This window comes from Eptatretus burgeri, chromosome 15 (assembly GCF_056783735.1).
Source record: "Eptatretus burgeri isolate ZD-2024b chromosome 15, Ebu_testis_v1, whole genome shotgun sequence".
Taxonomy (NCBI): Eukaryota; Metazoa; Chordata; class Myxini; order Myxiniformes; family Myxinidae; genus Eptatretus; species Eptatretus burgeri.
The window spans coordinates 22,988,232-23,007,017 of NC_140975.1; the positions used below are offsets into that span (position 1 = coordinate 22,988,232).

Consider the following 18,786-nt stretch of genomic DNA (forward strand, 5'->3'; position numbering starts at 1 on the left):
CTAATATACCAACTCATTTCATCAATTACAAATTTGTTCTGATCACCAAAAGCACTAGCAACACCAAAAAGTAATCTATTTTCATTATCATTCCTTTGTAGTTGAAATCTAATTTTAAGACCATACAGAACTTTATCATGATCACAAAATCCAAATATCCCTTTAAGAGGAACTGCCACGTAAAACTATTAACTGCTTTTGTATTATCAGTATACGTTCCTTTCCTTTGAGTATATCCAGGGTCTGTGGTTGTTCCCGTTGACATATCAGGAATAAAACATTCGACAGCCCGCTTTCCCATTCTATTAATGAATGTATATCGATCTATAATTCCAGCAATCTGTGTGTGTGTGTGTGTGTGTGTGTGTGTGTGTGTGTGTGTGTGTGTGTGTGTGTGTGTGTGTGTGTGTGTGTGTGTGTGTGTGTGTGTGTGTGTGTGTGTGTGTGTGTGTGTGTGTGTGTGAGAGAGAGAGAGAGAGACCGCTGTTTCTCGACAACCTCTGGTCCGATCTAATTGAAACTTGCCAGGTATATTGCTGGGGACCTGAGGATGTGCCTTTTCAAGGTTTGATATTAATCGGACAAGTGCTTCCCAAGTTATGGCCATTTATTTACCAACCAATGGCAGGACACGTTGTTGCGTGGGCGTGGCCGATGGGGAAGGGAAGCACAGCCACGTTCAACGTACGGGTTACAACGTACGGGCTTCCGGAGAGTGATGACTTCGTGTATTCTAATAATTTCTCGATTTCTTATGCGCATTTATAGATAAACACAATGGCCCAAGTTATGATCGTTTTCATATTAGACGGTATATAAATTTCGGGAACATCAGAGTGCTGGTATTCTACGAACCAGGAAGTAAATTTATTTCTCTCTTCTCTTCTCTTTTTGTTTTTCCTTGCCACGACATTGCGAAAAGGTAAAATACGTTGGCGCTAATTGAATAATTGGGTATTAAAAATATTGGCCCAAGTTATGATCGTTTTCATATTAGACGGTGTATAAATTTCGGGAACATAAGGTGCTGGTATGCTCCGAACCAGGAAGTAAATTTTTTTCTCTCTCTTCTCTTCTCTTTTTGTTTTTCCTTGCCACGACATTGCGAAAAGGTAAAATACGTTGGCGCAAATTGAATAATTGGGTATTAAAAATAAATTGCGAATAATCGTAATTGCGAATAATATCGAACTTCCGGGTCACGCACGTACGGGCACGTGAGAGCGAAGAAACGGCCTGTGTGGTTTATTTATTTATTTATTATTATTATTTTTTTTTTTTTTACGGGCACGTACTAGTAGTGTAAATTTCATCATTTCAGATACAGCAGAGACATAATCAACCGCTTCAACTTCTCGTGTTCCAATGTACAAACGAACACTATCAAACATTTTCCAGAAGAAATCATTTAAGAGTGTAGCGTTTGTGTTATTCCCAGCCTTAGTGAATGTAAATTTACACAACAAGAAACTTTCGGATAGATTCAAATAAGTTTGTTGATTATTTATTTCAAAACTTTTTGTACCATTTGCATTCCAGTCTGTTCCAGTTATTGCATTTACCTTGAAGTAATCTTTTTTAGTGGAGTTTGAGATGATAATAGTATCATCCAAATCATAGATACTATCAATTGCTTCCATACTTGTATTTATTTCGGAAAAAAGATGTTAAAACTTTTGAAACTCTGACCCAAGTATTTGAATTATTTTCTGTCGTTCTTGGGGGGACAACTGAGTTTTGCCTTTCTTAATTTCTTTAATTGCTTGTAATTTATAAAGATTCCTTTTGGGCATCTTTTATGCTCTTCACAGCACCTGCTACATTTCCCACAGCAGAAGCAGTTGAACCAATTAGGTCTTTATGTTTAAGAATAGTTGAACCGATACCCATTAGAATATCAATTATCCCATCTCCTCTAAATTGATGTCTGACACACCTTTGTCTCTTAGATTTATAGTATCCTCTACCAAGATACATACCTTCACCCTTGGAGTATGGGGAAAGGAACATCCCATCCCCTGTAATTATTTTATATTTTCCCAACTCGTGTTTCCTCACAATCATCGTATTTATTTATTGAAAAACTTCACGTAGGTGAATTCTGATGGATATAACTTCTCCATTAAAAGAAATCATACGATTATCTTGGTCGGATATCCTAAAATTTACTCTGTGTATGGTTTTTCCTGACACAGGGCGATAAACCAAATTTTTGGGTTCCATCTTGAATTTATAACCAATTGGGGTTGAGTATGCGCTGAATGAAAATATTGTATTTGTTTTTATTCCATCATTGTAAGCACCATCAATCAAATCACAGTGAATTAATACCGAGTTTATTCCTGAGGATATTTGAATGACATTATCACTGTAAAACGTCCCATTAGTTTCAATCTTTTTTGAGGAGAAACCCAATAACTCTCTAAATGAATTATCAATTGTGAAATCAACCTTGTAGTTATTTTTAAGTTTAATCGTTGATTTTGAAGTATGTTTTTGAATATGTATAACAATATTTTTTGGTTCATCACCCTGTTCTTTCATAAGACGAACAATTTCGGAAGATATTTGAGAAATCTAATATGCTCCGGGTGAAACTGTTATCGTTTTGTATCCACTTCCCGGATTATAACTAAACTTGTCATTTTTCTCAGTAATATTAAATAAGGTATTATAAGTTTCCATGGACAATAAAGATGCCTCATATTCTTTTGTTGGGTCAAGTTGTAGTGGGTATGGGAATGAAGATGTGTGGTCGCTTGTTGTGAAATTAAAACTAAGGATTGTGCTTCTCATCTTATTTAATATGAGATATAATGTCTTTATATTGTTATTTATTAATTATGTCATGTTCATCAACTGGTGTAAAATAGCTGATGCTTCATTAAAACAATTGTTATTTCCAGCCTTCTTACTACCTAACAACAATAACAGTCGATTAACTAATTGTGATGGGTCATTTGGAAGAAAACTAACACCTGAACCAAGGATACTTAAAGCCTGAATAATGTGTTTCTCCTTCTCATTCTTCCTACTTTTACCAGAAATACTAACCCTACAATTAAGAGTGTTCAGTAGATCAATATATACTCTATCATCATTATTTTTCATCTCCAATGGTTTATCAAAATACTTTGATTCATCCCTCACAGTTGAAGTTTGTCTTCCATCTTTTGTGAGAAGAAACATTAATCTGAGAGTTAGTTTAACAGGGGGTTGAGCAGACCCCAAGAACCTGAACTCATCATTAAATATCAATACCTTTTCTTGAACAAGATGAAATATTGCTGGTTTTTCTGTTGGAACGAGTCCTGCTTTGGTTTTTGATTCCGCTGAATATTCATTGTTTTGAAGAGCATTCACAATATAATCAGGGGGTGATTAATCTCTTCCAGTTGTTGAAATAAACCTTCATCATCATATTCTAATTCTCATATATGCTCTCATTCTTCCTCCGTCATTTGACTGAAATCTTTTAACATTTGAAGTTTTTTAGGAGTATATTCTATTGTGGGAACTGGAAACATCTTCAATTTTTTCTTGGGAAGTTTTTAAAAGTGGTTTAAAAAATTTCTCATGTTTTCTTTCAAATGCTTCTTCACCCATTAGTTTCTGTCTGTGTTTCTTCTTTATGTCTTCCTGTTGTTTTACAACTTTTGAAAACAACTTTTGATAAACCTTAAATCTTCTTGCTCTTTCTTTCACATCCATTTATTTATTGGAAAATATCATTTAATGAATTGTAAAGATCAACAGGGAAATTTTCCTTTTCTTCATCATCCAAGTAGATGTCAAATAAATCCTTTTCTTTAAATATTTCATCAAATTCATTATTAACATTAATACGAGTTGTAATTTCTTCTTCACTAATACTTGCATCTCTGCTTTTCATACGTTTGCATTGAGTTTCTTCATCAACATGAAAACCGAATGATAAAATCTTCACTCCACTCAGATGTTTAATAATTTGTCTCGTTCCTTCTGGATTAGTTTCTAATATCCCAAGACCACCAGATTTTAGTTTCTTTAACTCACTCTTACAATGTGAATATTTTGTTGTACCAAGAGAAACCTCCTCAAATATTTGACCTTCATTCCTCAATCGCATATGTCCCTCCACTGAAATATAGTGACAATCTTCACCTTTTACTTCTCCAGGTCTTATTGCTCTGGTTGTTGTTGATACAATGCGTATCACGGGGTGTTTTTCAAGTAAATTTACAATATTCTCATTTGTACTACACAAGAACCTTGATTTATGAAAGTTTTTTCCAGAAGCAGATTTACCCACAAGATTTATAATAATAGTTGTCATTTATATATGTAATTGTTTATAAAACAAAAAAATATATCCCTTAATATCTCATCTTTCATAACAATATATTTATATTTTTCAGTCGTGTGCTTCATGTAATCCCCAAATTCCTTTTTACGACATAATGTAGAACAATTATCTCTCCAAAAATTATTTATATCTATTGAATTTAACTTGAATAAAATAAAAGTATTAGCATTGTTTCTGATAGAACGACGAGGAAGTTGAAAGTACGATTGACTAAGATAAATACAATTACAAGAAGAATGTCTCCCTCTTGTGTCGTAGCTGTCCATTACTGTTTGGTTTCTCTCATTAACACGATCATCAAAGATAACAAGGTTCTTTTTTGATTTATTCAAATCTTGGGGAGACGGTATATCATCCATATTATCACTAAGAATACAAGTTATTGGTTTTGATTTCTTTTTACATCTCTGTGTATCACAAAATAGTTGTAGTATATCTTCAATGTTATAATCATTTCGGTTTTTTTGAAGTTTAAATCAACCGATTATATCTCCTTTTTGAAGACCAGCATTAAAACATTGTGAGAGAAGTTGATACTCTGGTTGAAAACTCTACTTTGTGAAAATTATTAAATTATCATAATCTAAAAAGTTGGGAGTCAGGAGCATCTTCAAAAGTAAGCAGGTTTTTCCGCATCCGCTTGAACCAACTATGAGACATCTTAATGAATTTGGAAGATTTTTATGATTGTTAAATTTTATCTTATTTTCCCAAATGGGTAAAAAATCATTCATTTATATATTTGGAAAACAGGTTATTTCATTTATTGTTGGCCTTTTTAGAAACTCTATACTTTGACCTAAGTTCGGGTTAAATTTCAAGATAATCCATTATTTTATTTATGCAATATCTTGTGTTGATATTTCCCTGAAAATCACATCCATGAATAATATATAACAACAATCCTTTGAACATTTCTCTAATACGTTGTTTCTTCCCTTGTAAGGAAAGGTGTGTTATCACCCTCATACTTTACATTCATTTCTCTAATCAATCTTGTAAAGTAATTCATTTTTGGTGTAAATCTAAAATAATTATTTTCCTTTTTATATTTTTTATTATCATTAATGAGAAGATAATCACAGAATATACATCGTTTATTGGCTTTTGACTCTGTGTTTAATCCCCGTCTTTCACACGCAGGGCAATTCTCAAATTTGTCATATGGAGAATCAGGGAATTCAAGTGGTTCAAAATCTAGCATATTTATAAAGTAAAACTTTACTGAAACTGAAATTCATCTTCGGTATCATCTTCGATACTTTCAGAATCATCTATAAAACTACTTTCATAACTATCGTTTGAACACAAACTCTCGGTATCATAACTGTCGTTTCAACACAAACTCTCGGTATCATAATCACTCTCATAATCTTCAAAATCTTCAGTTGAATATTGACTCATATTTAATCAGTAGAAAAAACATTACCATCGATCTCTATATACTTTTTTTCATTAACAGATTCAACTGCTACATTTTTTAAATTAAAGGTAATGTTAAAATGATCCTTAACTACTGTTGAACAAAATGTCATTTCACCTGATATATTAACATCCTTGATTTCATCAGGATTTACATCTTTAGGGTTGTTGAAAAAAATACAAATTTCACCTTTCATATTACAGATGGTCTTATCTTTTCTCTCTCAAGCTTCATCCATAAGGTTTTTATTTTTTGATACTTTTTCTTGTTTTATTGCTTTTTCTAGTTTTGAATATATTGCCAGAAGGAGAGGAGAAACTTTTGTTAGAGATACTTTAATTGATGTTCTTCCAGATATACTAAAAGCCATTCCACTGAAGGAAATTGAAGAACTCATATTATTCACCATAATTGTTTTTATCCAATAGTTGTTATATTTATCTTTGTTCAATTTTACATCCTTGACATATTTCTCAGTATCTTTTACAAATGAAGAGATTGATTGAAACTTGTCTTTTGCGTCTTGAAACATTGTATTTATTAAGTGAAAAAAGTTGGAGGATAAAATGGTTTTAAGCACAGATTCACCTCTAAATTAAACGAAATTTTCATCAAGAAAATTTTAGTTTAAGCAAAGTTTTATTTTATAAATATGGTGAATACAACATACTGCGATGTTTGTAATCACGAATATAAATATTATAAAAAACACCTTCAAACCAACAAACACACATTTAATCTACTTCATCAAATATCTCCACTTGACCAAGAAACAAAACATTGTGATAGATGTGATAATGATATTCTTAAAAAAGAATTATAATAGACATCTTCAATCACTCAAACACAAGAACAATGAAAAAAGGGAAGCTAAATTCTCCAATTAAAACATTGATGGGGCATTTAAAGGGCATATAAAAATAAGATTGTTTCGTTTTCAAGACCCTGGACCATCTTTAATAATGGAAGCTGTGAATATGGTTTAAACAAAGTATTGAAACTATAATTAAAAACACATTAAGTGAAATGAAAACTTTTAAGTTTTATATGGGGGTAAAATTGAAAATGGTAAGACAAGATGATGAAACTGCTCCCTATATGAGGACAAACCCACACTTTATCTCATCATTTCAAGATTTTGTAAGATGTGATGTTTACGATGATCTCCAGAGACAAGAACAAGATGTTGATAACACTGTAGTAGGTCGTGGATTTACTATCACAAAAATAATCTTTTTAGATATGCACATCTTAAAATCAGATCCTCTTCAAGCTTCTTATATTGATTTACCAAAAGAGATAAAACTTAAGAAAGTGGTTGTTAATATTCAAAAGAAAGATAATAAATGTTTTATATGGTCTGTTGTTGCTCACTTACATCCTCCACAATGGAAACCTGTAAGGGTTGAACATTATAAGAAATATGAGAATACATTAAATGTTAAAGATTTAAAGTTTCCAATGTCATTGAGAGATATTCATAAATTTGAGAAAATGAATAATATAATCTATCTGTTAATGTATATGGATTAAACAAACAAAGTTCAGATATTAAAATTTTCAAACAACTATAAAAATGATGAAACACACATTGACCTTCTCCACTTTACTTCAAAGGAAAAATCACATGATGCTTTCATCAAAAATTTCTCAAGATTAACCAAATCACAAGTATATAAGAGAAAATGTAAAACATATCCTTGTAAGAGATGTCTCAACTCCCTTAACACAAAAGAACGATTAAATAAACATTCAAAATATTGTAGTAATCATAAATCAACCGTAATCAATTTACCAAAAGCATTTTCAAACATATCATTTAAAGATTTTAACAAATCTATAAAACATCCGTTTGTGATATATGCCGATTTTGAAAGTATCCTTGAAAAGATAAACACTGTTTCTCCAAATCCAAATAAATCATACACAAATATATACCAAAAACATACTCCTTGTGGTTTCTGTTATTATATCAAATCATCTGTTGGTGATGAATACAACAAGTTAGAACTTTATAGAGGGGAAGATGCCTCAGAGGAGTTTGTAAGACGATTGGAAAAATATTGTATAAGACTAAGAGAAATAATGGTGAAAACCTATAAACCAATGTAATGAACAAAGGAAGAGGAAAAGGAATTTAGAGAGAACAGTACCTGTCATATTTGTGATGAGGAAATTGAGGGAGGGGTCAAGGTTAGGGATCACTGTCATCTTACTGGTAAATATAGAGGTCCAGCTCATTCCCATTGTAATCTTAATTGCAAGCCTCCAAATTTTATTCCTGTCTTTCTTCATAACAACGCTCACTATGACACACATCTATTTATAAATGAACTTTCAAAGACATTCGGAAATATTTTCGCCATTCCAAACACAGATCAAAAATACATCTCATTCACAAAAACAATTTATACATACCCCATAACCCATATCAGATTTCTTGACACATACAAGTTTATGGGAGATTCATTGTCTGAGTCAGCATCTAATATTAAAAACTTCCCGAGTCTTAAATCATATTTCTCAAATCAAGAAGAGATTGATCTCCTATCACAAAAGGGAATATATCCATATGACTATATGGATTCATTTGAAAGGTTTAAAGAAACACAACTTCCTTCAAGGGAGAGTTTCTATGGTAAGTTGAATAATACTCATTTTTCTGAAGAAGATTATACACAAGCTAAAAAGGTTTGGGAGAAGTTTAATATAAAGAATGTTGGGGAATATCATGATTTATATCTTAAAACTGATGTACTGTTATGAAGTGATGTGTTTGAAACTTTTAGAACAGTCTGTCATAATAAAAATTCTTATGGATTTGACCCCGCTCACTATTACACAGCTCTGTGTTTGGCTTGGAGTGCGATGTTAAAAATGACAAAACAAAATTTTGAATTAATCAGTGATATAGATATGCTGTTAATGATAGAGAAGGCTAAAAGAGGAGGAATATCTCAAGTATGTTCCAAGAGATATGCTAAAGCAAATAACAAATATCTTCCTGATTATAATAAGAATGAGGACAACTCTTACCTGATGTATTATGATGCTAACAATTTGTATGGGTGGACCATGTCTCAATCTTTACCTTATGGGAAACTTAAATGGGTTAAAGAAAAACATGAAAAAGTTTTACTTGATATTGTTATCTCCTCTCAAAAAGAATTGGATGAGGCTGAAGTTGGATATTATTTTGAGGTTGATTTAAAATACCCTGAAGAACTTCATTATAAACATAAAGACCTACCCTATGCCTCTGATAAAGAAAGTCCAAGAAAAGAATGGTTAAGTGATTACCAACAGTCATTTAATATAAAGGGTAAATCTTCAGAAAAACTACTTACTACATTCAATGATAAAGAAAGTTATCTTTTACATCAAAGGAACTTGAGACAATATTTATCTGCTGGGTTGAGAGTAAAGAAAATTCATAGGATTTAGAAATTTACACAAAGTCTATGGTTAAACGACTATATTGATTTTAATACAAAAAGTAGAAAAAAACGCAGAGACAGATTTTGAGATGGACTTTTATAAATTAATGAATAATGCTGTATTTGGAAAGACTATGGAAAATGTTAGGAATCGAGAAAATATAAGACTTGCTACATCTTGGAAACAGGCCTCAACGTTAATTAACAAACCAAGTTTTGAATGGGTGGAGGTATTTTCAGAGAACTTTTGTGCTATTCATTTGAAAAAGAGAGTATTGAAATGGATAAACCTTTTTATTTAGGAACATCAATTCTTGATTTGTCAAAGTTGTTTATGTATGACTATTCCTATAATAATTTAAAATTAAAGTATAAGGATAATGTGTCATTGTTATATATGAATACAGATAGTTTTATATTAGAAATAAAGACTGGAGATGTATATGAGGATATGACTGATTATATATATATATATATATATATATATATATATATATATATATATATATATATATATATGTAATTATAAATCTGGTGATGTGTTGTTTTCATCAAATAACGAAAAGGTTATTGGTAAGTTTAAAAGATGAATTGGGTGGGAAGGTTATGAGTGAATTTATAGGATTGAGATCAAAGGCTTATGCTTTTACATATATTGAAAATAATATTGAAAAGTGTAAAAAGAAGTTAAAGGGAATAAAGAAAAAAAAATAAGAAATGAAACAATAAACTTTAAACATTATTACAACTATTTAATCTGAAAGAAGGAAGAGTATAGAAAAGTGAATAAAATAAGAAGTTATAAACATCAATTTTCTACAGAAGAAATAAATGAGAAAGCATTAGGAGCTTTTGATGATAAAAGATATATTTTAGAGAATGGAATTAATAGTGTCCCTTATGGTTATAAGTAGAAGTGCTGAGTAACTACTACCGTCTTTTACTGATCTATAAATGATAGAACCAAGCAATAACCAAACCAAAGAGTGGAGATGCAATCAACCTTGGTACTTAAATGGAAAACATAAAGAATGTGAGAAATATCAAATAAGTCTTATTGAAGAAATAACCGGGGTAAAAAACCAAAAAACAAATAAGTGGATAAATTTCATTACAAATAGGTTAGAGGATGTAAAGAAAAAAAGTAATATCCTTGAATGGACTGAAAAGTTTGATGGTTATCAATTAAACAATGAAAAAACAATTTACTATCATCTCAAAATGATATGTGGCTCAGGAGGTGGTCAAACAAGAGCATTGAGAGAAGTTTATCATTTTATTTCTGCTCAAAAAAGATATTTAGACCAAGAACTAAGTTCTAAAATAATATTTGTGAACATACTCGATGGTGATGAATGTAATAGGAAAATTAATTTCTGGCTCAAATATGGCTTCATGGCTCAAATAGAACATGATCAAATATTCGTTGGCTCACTCTTTGAGTGGGCTAAGAGGGGGAGAGAAAATCATTCTCCTCTTTTGACCAAATAAGCCTTGATCAAGAAAACTTCCCCTATTAATTTGTATGAGATTTTTTTGGACCCTGAGACGGTCTCAATTTAACATGAGCTTGTATGGCAGAAAATCCTACTTCTCTTTTTGTCCTGATGGGTCTCGAGTCAGAGAGTTCTCCCTATACATTTGTATGACAGAAAATCATACTTCTCTTTTTGTCCTAATGGGTCTCAAGTCAGAGAGTTCTCCCTATTAATTTGTATGTGAGGAATTACCTCCTGTTTAGGGGTTTTTGGGGATCAATTCATAGTTTTCCCCATTCATTTGCATGGATGCCTCAGAAACCCCATTAATCTACTACTCTTGTACATTGTGAATTACACATTGTTATTCGTGATAACTTTGCTCTGTGTCTCCCTTCCCGATTATTGCCTATTGTAAAATAAATCCCCGTGTCAAATGTTCGAGTTCGTAGCCTGTCGTTTCTTCCATTGACTCACCACGGTGCAGGCTTGAGAAATAGTAAGGCCGTTCGTGCCGTAAATTGTTCATTTGGACCGACGGATCTTGGTAATCCCCGCTCGGTTTACACCCGAATCGGGCTCGGTAAACGGTCCGTTCCGCCCGAGGTCCGTTGAGGGTGTGGTTTTCCCCGGTAGTTGGACGACGTGGGTACTTAGGTATAGTGAAATTAGGCAATTAACCCTACCCCACGCCATCGAAATATTGTCGACCACGGTCCGCTAAGGGACCCGTGAACTCTCGGACTTATCCGAGAGTCACGACCTAAATTCCGGGTGTTCGGTGGGAGACGACTCCACTGCTCCACCTCGTGGTCGTTTATCGCCACCGAACCCTGGCCCACAATATCTCAAAAGTTTTGGACGGATCCGGATGAAATTTTGTGGACAGGTTCGGTGTGTGACAAGGATGAACCGATTAGATTTTGGTGAAGATCCGCGTTTGGATCCTGCAGCATTTTTCAATCAAACATTTTTCCGGATAAAATCGAACATTTTTTAAGTGTATTGGTTAGTCGACTTTTGTTATTCTGTCTCTTTGTTGGGTGGTCGCGAGACTACCGTTATTCTCAGGTTTTCCATCTGTCTGTATGTATGTAATGGACAGCTCTGGAGGCCAGAGGAATCAACCGATTTTGATGAAACTTGACTGGGAGGTTCAGACCAGGATCTAGTTGTATGCTTTTGAGCAGCGTTGCTATGGACGCCACCGTTGCCTAGCAACGGGACTTTTACATTTTTGAAAAAAATCCGAAAAAAAAAAATATTTTTTTTTTGAAAATCAAAAATCAGCTTCCGTGCTTTTATGCGCACTATAATCAACCTCTTTGTCAAAAGGTTTCAGCTCGATCCGTCAAAAACTGTAAGACTAGTATGCAATTATATAGCGACCACCCATGTCGCCTACCGGCTTGTCTGTTTGTCTGTCTGTCTGTTTGTCCCCTACAGGTCACAATTTTAAACCTTTCTTCACGAAACTTTACTACATTGTAGAGTTTGTCATGAGGAAGAAGCCTATTGTTTTTGAGGTGAAAAGGTCAAAAAAATTGGAGAGATTTCTAAATTCCTCAATTTTCATCCGATTGACTTGAAATTTGAAGAGGATATATATTTCACGGCATGGAATTCAACTAGCCAATTATTTTAAAGGTCAACATGGATCAAAAGGTCAGCATAGGCCTAAGTTCAACAAGTAAGGTGGTATTTCTAAAATCGTCAATTTTCATCTAATTGACATTAAATTTGAAGAGAAGTTATATTTCAGGTCAATTAATTCAACCAGACAATTCTTTTTGAGGTCAACATTGAGCAAAAGGTCAACATAATCCCAAGGTCAACAACTAAGGTGGTATTTATAAAATCCTAAATTTTCATCCGAATGAATTGAAATTTGAACAGGATTTGCATATTGCATCACTGAATTGGGAAACCAACTATTTTTGAAGTCTAACAGTGGGTCTAACCCTAACCCTAACAGCGGGACAAAAGCATTGAGGTCCACTCAAAGTCAAACTTCTAAAATCAATTTTCGTCTGATTAACCTGAAAATTAAGCAGCAATTGCATAGTGCATCACTGAATTTGGAAACCCACTATTTTTAAGATCAAACAGTCAAAGGTTAACTCAAGGTCAAACTTCTAAAATCAATTTCATTCTGAAATATAATCAATTTTTATCCGATTAACCTGAGCTTTGATTGAGATTGTCAATTTTAATCTTAATGAAATGGACAATTTCATGTGTCCGTGGCAACCATTAGAGAGGGTGGTGGATTTTTCAAGTATCGTGATCTGCACGACATCTTTTTCTTGTTTGTCTGTCTGTGTGTAGAATATCTCAAAAAGTTGTGGATGGATCTGAACGAAAATTGGTGGGCATGTTGGGTGTGTGACAAGGACGAACGGATTAGATTTTGGTAAATATCCGGATCCGGATCCAACTACTATAATTTTTTCAGTGATTCTTCACCATTGAGAGATAGTGCCAAAAATGACATGTAGCACAATATCTCAAAAAGTTGTGGACGGATCCGGACAAACGTTGGTGGACATGTTTGGTGTGTGACAAGGAAGAATTGCTTCAACTTTGGTGAAGATCCGAATCTGGATCCGGATCAGAGAATTATTTAATTTTTAAACAGATTCTTCACCATTGAGAGATAGGGCCAAAAACGATAAGCGTGATATTTCAAAAACGTATTTGGCCCAATATGTTCTCATGGATCAGGCATTACATGGTGGAGGTCTTCCCTCGACCACGTGCCCTTCTAGTTTATTTTGTAACATCCTTTAAATGTTAATATAATGCTTTCAAAATTGCTGTTACTGTTCAATCAATGGTCTTTACTGATTTCATGGAGTGTTATGATAAAAAAGATGAGTGTTTATGTAGTCGATAAATTAAGCCCTCCTGCCTCAGCAAGGGGGTTTGCGATGACTCGGTCTTGAGCATATCTTTTGTCATGTTAACAGGATTGGACGTCGCTCTGTCATGTTGACAAGCAATTTCCTGGTTGGTGTTTCAGGAGTTGCTGCTGCTTTTGCACCAACTTTTGCTCTGTACACTGTGGCACGATTTTTTGACGGCATGTTCATCATTGGATCATTTCTGAATGCATTTACTCTGGGTAAGGGGACAAGGTCGAGATTTGCAATGCTTTGCTCTGTGTCTACATGCAAGCTAAGCTGTGAGCCGTGACATGCCAATGTGTAGAGAACTCCTGCATGCTAACAACACATTGTCACAGCTTGTTTTGTAAATAAAAATAAATTAAAACCATAATATCATTGTTTTAAATTTCTATAAACAAGTTTGCATTGAACTATCACAAAACCCTCAGGCTTGACAAAATTTCTTATTACATATGATAAGCAGAAGCCCGTGGTAAAAATATCACGATAGAAAAAAAGGTAGCCTTTTAATCTTGTGCTGGTTGAAAGAGCTCAAAAAAATTCATATTTCTTAAAAGCAAAGACATCGCAGCATATCTTCAGTTCATGTTGGTACCTTCGTTAATTTTACAAGGTGGAAGTACCAATCCCTGATTCAAATTGGTGCCTTGGTTCATCTGACACAATTAGTGGGCCCGTCAGTCCATTGGACCAAATTTTCATTTGTCTTCACAGCCTTGTTGCATACATGCCTATTGTACTACTTGAGGATTGGCTTCCCTTTCACGAAGCCTGGATGTGCTTGGGGGCAATGTGAGGAGAATATGTTCGTTATTATTATTGCCATATGATACTACTATTCTTATTATTGTTGTAAATATTATGAGTATTAATTAATATTTGCTTTGTTACAATGTTATCATTGATTTTGGTATTTATTTTGTAATTAGAATGTCATGCCATTGTGGAAGGACGTATTAAGCTGCTTTATATAACTGAACATGGCATGTGTTTAAAACATAGTATTTCTTAAGGGATTTTTGGTTGTTGTTGATTAGCCTAATCAACTCAGGAGGTCATGACGATCATTTGGGTGCATCAAAATCCACATCAGAATGCTCCAGTAGAACTCCACAAAAACATGCTCCAAACACACACACACACACACACACACACACACACACACACACACACACACACACACACACACACACACACACACACACACACACACACTCCATTTATAATAGTCTTAAAGGGTTGACAAGGTCCTTTGGGTCATCGGGGACTTTTGGGTCCTCTGGGTCTTCAGGAACTTTTGTGTCTTTGAGGTCTTCAGGAATTTTTGTGTCTTCTGGGTCTTTGCGTCCTCGATGACTTTTGGGTCCTTGGGGTCTTTTGGGTCCTCTTTCATAATGTCACGAGACTCCCGGAATTACTTGAACAAAGACCCTTGTAATGACATGGGGTTTTTATTGCTGTGGTCCCTGGTCAAGTTTTTAAAGAGGAAATACAGTGATCTGAAACAGAAGGCTGTCTCCATCAATCCCCAAAATAAAGAAAACCCCACGATGAAATCAAGAACACCAGAACAAAGAAACAAGAAATCAGATAACAATAAATCAAAACTATTGTTGCGGATCCGGGGTTCGAGTTCGACCACGAGGGGAAGCACTCAGAATCCTCCCAAACACCCGATCCTGAGGTCGCGGGGCACAGATACCTCCACGTGTTAGCGGGTTACTAAGCAACCACGAACGCCAATTGATATTGCCAATCCTGGCAGGGTACACTACTTCGTGTTACTGTTTCCAATGGATTGACTGCACCAAGCGAGTACCTAAGATCTCAGGTACGCTTCGCTCGGCTCAGGATCCTAAGATCCCAAGCAAGCCACCCAAATCGTGAAGTCAACACCAGACTTTCCTCTTGGTCTATCTGATATGGTGTTCCTTGTGATCCAGTTGATAGTAATCAGAAAGAGGATAGGTGATATAATACAACCTTGGTGAACTCGAGACTCCACTGGGAACCACGATGATAAGGAGTTGTTCATGATGACATTGCATCCATAGTGTTCTTAGAATTTGTTTATTGCAGTAAACATCTTCTGTGGAATTCCATAAGATCTCGGTATCTTCCACAGACTCGCTCCATCTCCACTTACGAATGCCCTCTTGAAGTAAATGAAGGTGATATCAAGAGGTGTGTTCCATTCAAAGCACTGTTCAGTGATGTTACATAGTGCAGAGATTTGGTTGATGCACCCTTTTCCTGCTCTGAATCACGCTTGCTCCTGTCTCAACTTGATGTCAATAACCTTGTCAATTCTGTTGAGGAATACCCTACAAAAGACCTTGCTGGGGATTGAAAGTTGTGTTATTCCCCACAAGTTGTCACATTTATCAAGATCGCCTTTCTTGGGCAGCTTGACAATGAGGTCTCTTGTCCAGTCAGTGGGAATAACATCCTTGGTCCAAACCATTCTGAAGAGGTCAATGAGCACCCTTGTGGCAGTACCGATGCCAGTTTGAGCATTTCAGCATGGCTGGAATGGATGCCAAGGGCTTTTCCACTCTTCATGGCTTTGATGGCAAATCTGTCTTCTTCTTCAGAAGGTAGCTCAATGTTGATCCAAAGGATATCCTCTGCTGGTAGAGGGTCAGCTGATTCATCTGGCTCTCGGCTGTTCAAGACATCATGAGTATGTTGAACTCATCTTGCTACTTGTTGATGTTCTGTTAGTATAACAATCCATCCTTTATCTTTCACAGAGGTAGAATGATTGGTGTTTTTAACCGCACAGTTGTTTGGTGATCTTATACACTGTGCTCATCTCTCCCATTACTGCAGCCTGTTCAGCTTCACCAGCCAACTCCTCAAAAAATGACCTCTTGTCTTTGCATGCACTCTTCTTGACTTCTTTATCTTTGGCCTTGTAAACTTGTTGGACCTGTTCCTGGAGCCCAGGTGACTTGGTGCTGAACATCTTTTCCTTCAATTGCTTCTTTCATCAATTTTCTTCCATGTCCCGAGTGTTAACCATTCTTTATATTTCTTCTTTCTAAAACCAATGACTTTCTGTATGTTTTTTTTTATATACCTCTTTGATGGTGTCCCATTTTTAACATCTTGGTCTTCTTCGTCTTTTTGGGTAGCTCGTGCCCTAAAACGATTTCTCAGCTCTATGACAAAGTCTCTTCTGTTGTCTTGAGACTTGAGTTTGCCAATATCTAGATGTTTTCTATCTTGACTCTGTTTCTGCGTTTTGGAACTTCAGCTTGATACTTGCTGCAACTTGATCGTGATCACTGCTGGCATTAGTGCCAAGAAAAGTGTGCACGCCCTCTAGAGGTCTTTGCCATTTGTTATTTATGATGATGTAGTCAATCTGGTTGACTGTATGACCATCAGGTGACTTCCAAGTAAGTCTAATGTATCTCCTTGTGGGGAAAAAAAAATCATACCTCCGATAACAAAGTTGTTATTTAAACAGAAGTCAATGAGAAGTTCGTCATTTTAATTTGCCTCACCACATCCGTGTATCCCCATAGCTTGTTCACACTTAGTATTATCTGCCTCAACCTTTGCATTCATAATCACCTATAATAAAGAGCATGTCATGTTGGGGGGACCTAAAGCCACTGTTTATTGTAAATACTCACACCAATTGGCTTTGTCCTTCTCTTCAGCCGCATTCATTATAGTGTAGTAGAGAGTAGAAAATCGTGCAAATTATGATACAAGCATCAAATTTGGCATTTCTGTTCTGCAGGGCTTTCTGATCAAATCTGCCCGATTGGCCATTTGAAAATCCAAATTTTGAAAAATTTGCAAAAAAAAAAAACTTCAAAAAGATTTGTAGTCACAGCTGGCTGAAATTCTTGAAGCGCAAGTGAACATCCCAGACAGAGAACCAAGGGGAGATGCAGTCATCATTGATGGCTCAGCACTTATCAATGCCCCACCTCCACACACTTCAAAGATATTTGATGACTATGCTAAAGAAGACATCATCCCAAAGGTGGAATCCTATGGTGCCAGGTACGAGAGGGTGGACGTAGTGTTTGATGTGTACAAGAAGTCAAGTCTGAAGTCCGAGACAAGGTCGAAAATGGGGTAAGGAATCAGAAGAAGAGTGACAGGAACCAGTAAGACCCCAAGTAACTGGAGAAGCTTTCTTCGAGATGACAGCAACAAGACTGAGCTGTTTCACTTCCTTGTGGAAAAGATGTGTGAAGCACAGACGACAAGCACAGTCATTGTCACAAAAGGAGAAGATGCCATTAGCAACACAAGGAAGTCACTGGACGCTGTGTCTCCATGTTGTCATGAAGAAGCTGACACTCAAATATTTGTACACGCCAGGGATGCAACGACGGATGGTAGCAAGTCCATTATCATTAAGGCTAATGACACGGACGTACTAGTCATAGCAATATCTGTACTGCCATCCTTACAGGAACTAGGTCTTGAGTACATGTGGATTGCCTTTGGCCAAGGAGGCAAGGCACGATGGATTCTAGTCCATGAGGTCGTTTCTGCAATAGGGCCTGAGAAAGCTGGAGGGATCCCATACTTTCATGCGTTCACTGGATGTGACGTTGTGTCTGCCTTCCACGGTAAAGGGAAGAAAACTGCATGGCAGACTTGGAACGTCTTTGATGATGTTTCTGAAACATTCACCAATCTCAGCCAGCATCCAACATCGATTCGTGATCTTGACTTTTTGAAGTTTTTTTTTTTCTTCAAATTTTTCAAAATTTGGATTTTCAAATGACCAATCAGGCAGATTTGATTAGAATCCCCTGGAGAACAAATGTGCCAAATTTGATGCTTGTATCATCATTTGCACGATTCCTCTCAAAAATTGCTGTTATCTGCCCCACTATTAGAGAGAGCATGGTCCTGTATGATGGTAAACTTATAATACTTTGAGTTCAAACGTGTTCTGATCGTTGTCTCGCTAATAGGTTCCCATTCTATCATGGTCTTAACATTCTCTTTACAAACTATAAGAGCGACACCATGGGTGTGTGTATCCTTGAGTCCAGAGTAGAGAATGGTGGTGAAATTGTTCGTCATTTGGCACCCTGAACCGGTCCAACGGCATTCACGAATACCAAGTATGTCCAGATGGGATCTTTCCGTCTCTCTGATAACTTGAGCTGATTTTGGTGTTTTACATATGGTGCGGACATTCCACATTCCTCTA

At 35.4% G+C, this 18,786-nt stretch overlaps 1 protein-coding gene across 2 annotated transcripts in view; it reads left to right on the plus strand.

Moving 5' to 3' along the window:
* Positions 1-18,786, plus strand: part of LOC147011733 (solute carrier family 22 member 6-B-like) — a 114,179-nt gene that overhangs the window by 59,511 nt on the left and 35,882 nt on the right. For both annotated transcript variants that reach the window (XM_085857318.1, XM_085857317.1), the window contains exon 3: positions 13,653-13,807. In XM_085857318.1, the coding sequence (XP_085713444.1) occupies positions 13,653-13,807 (155 nt within the window). The remainder of the gene's footprint in view (positions 1-13,652; positions 13,808-18,786) is intronic.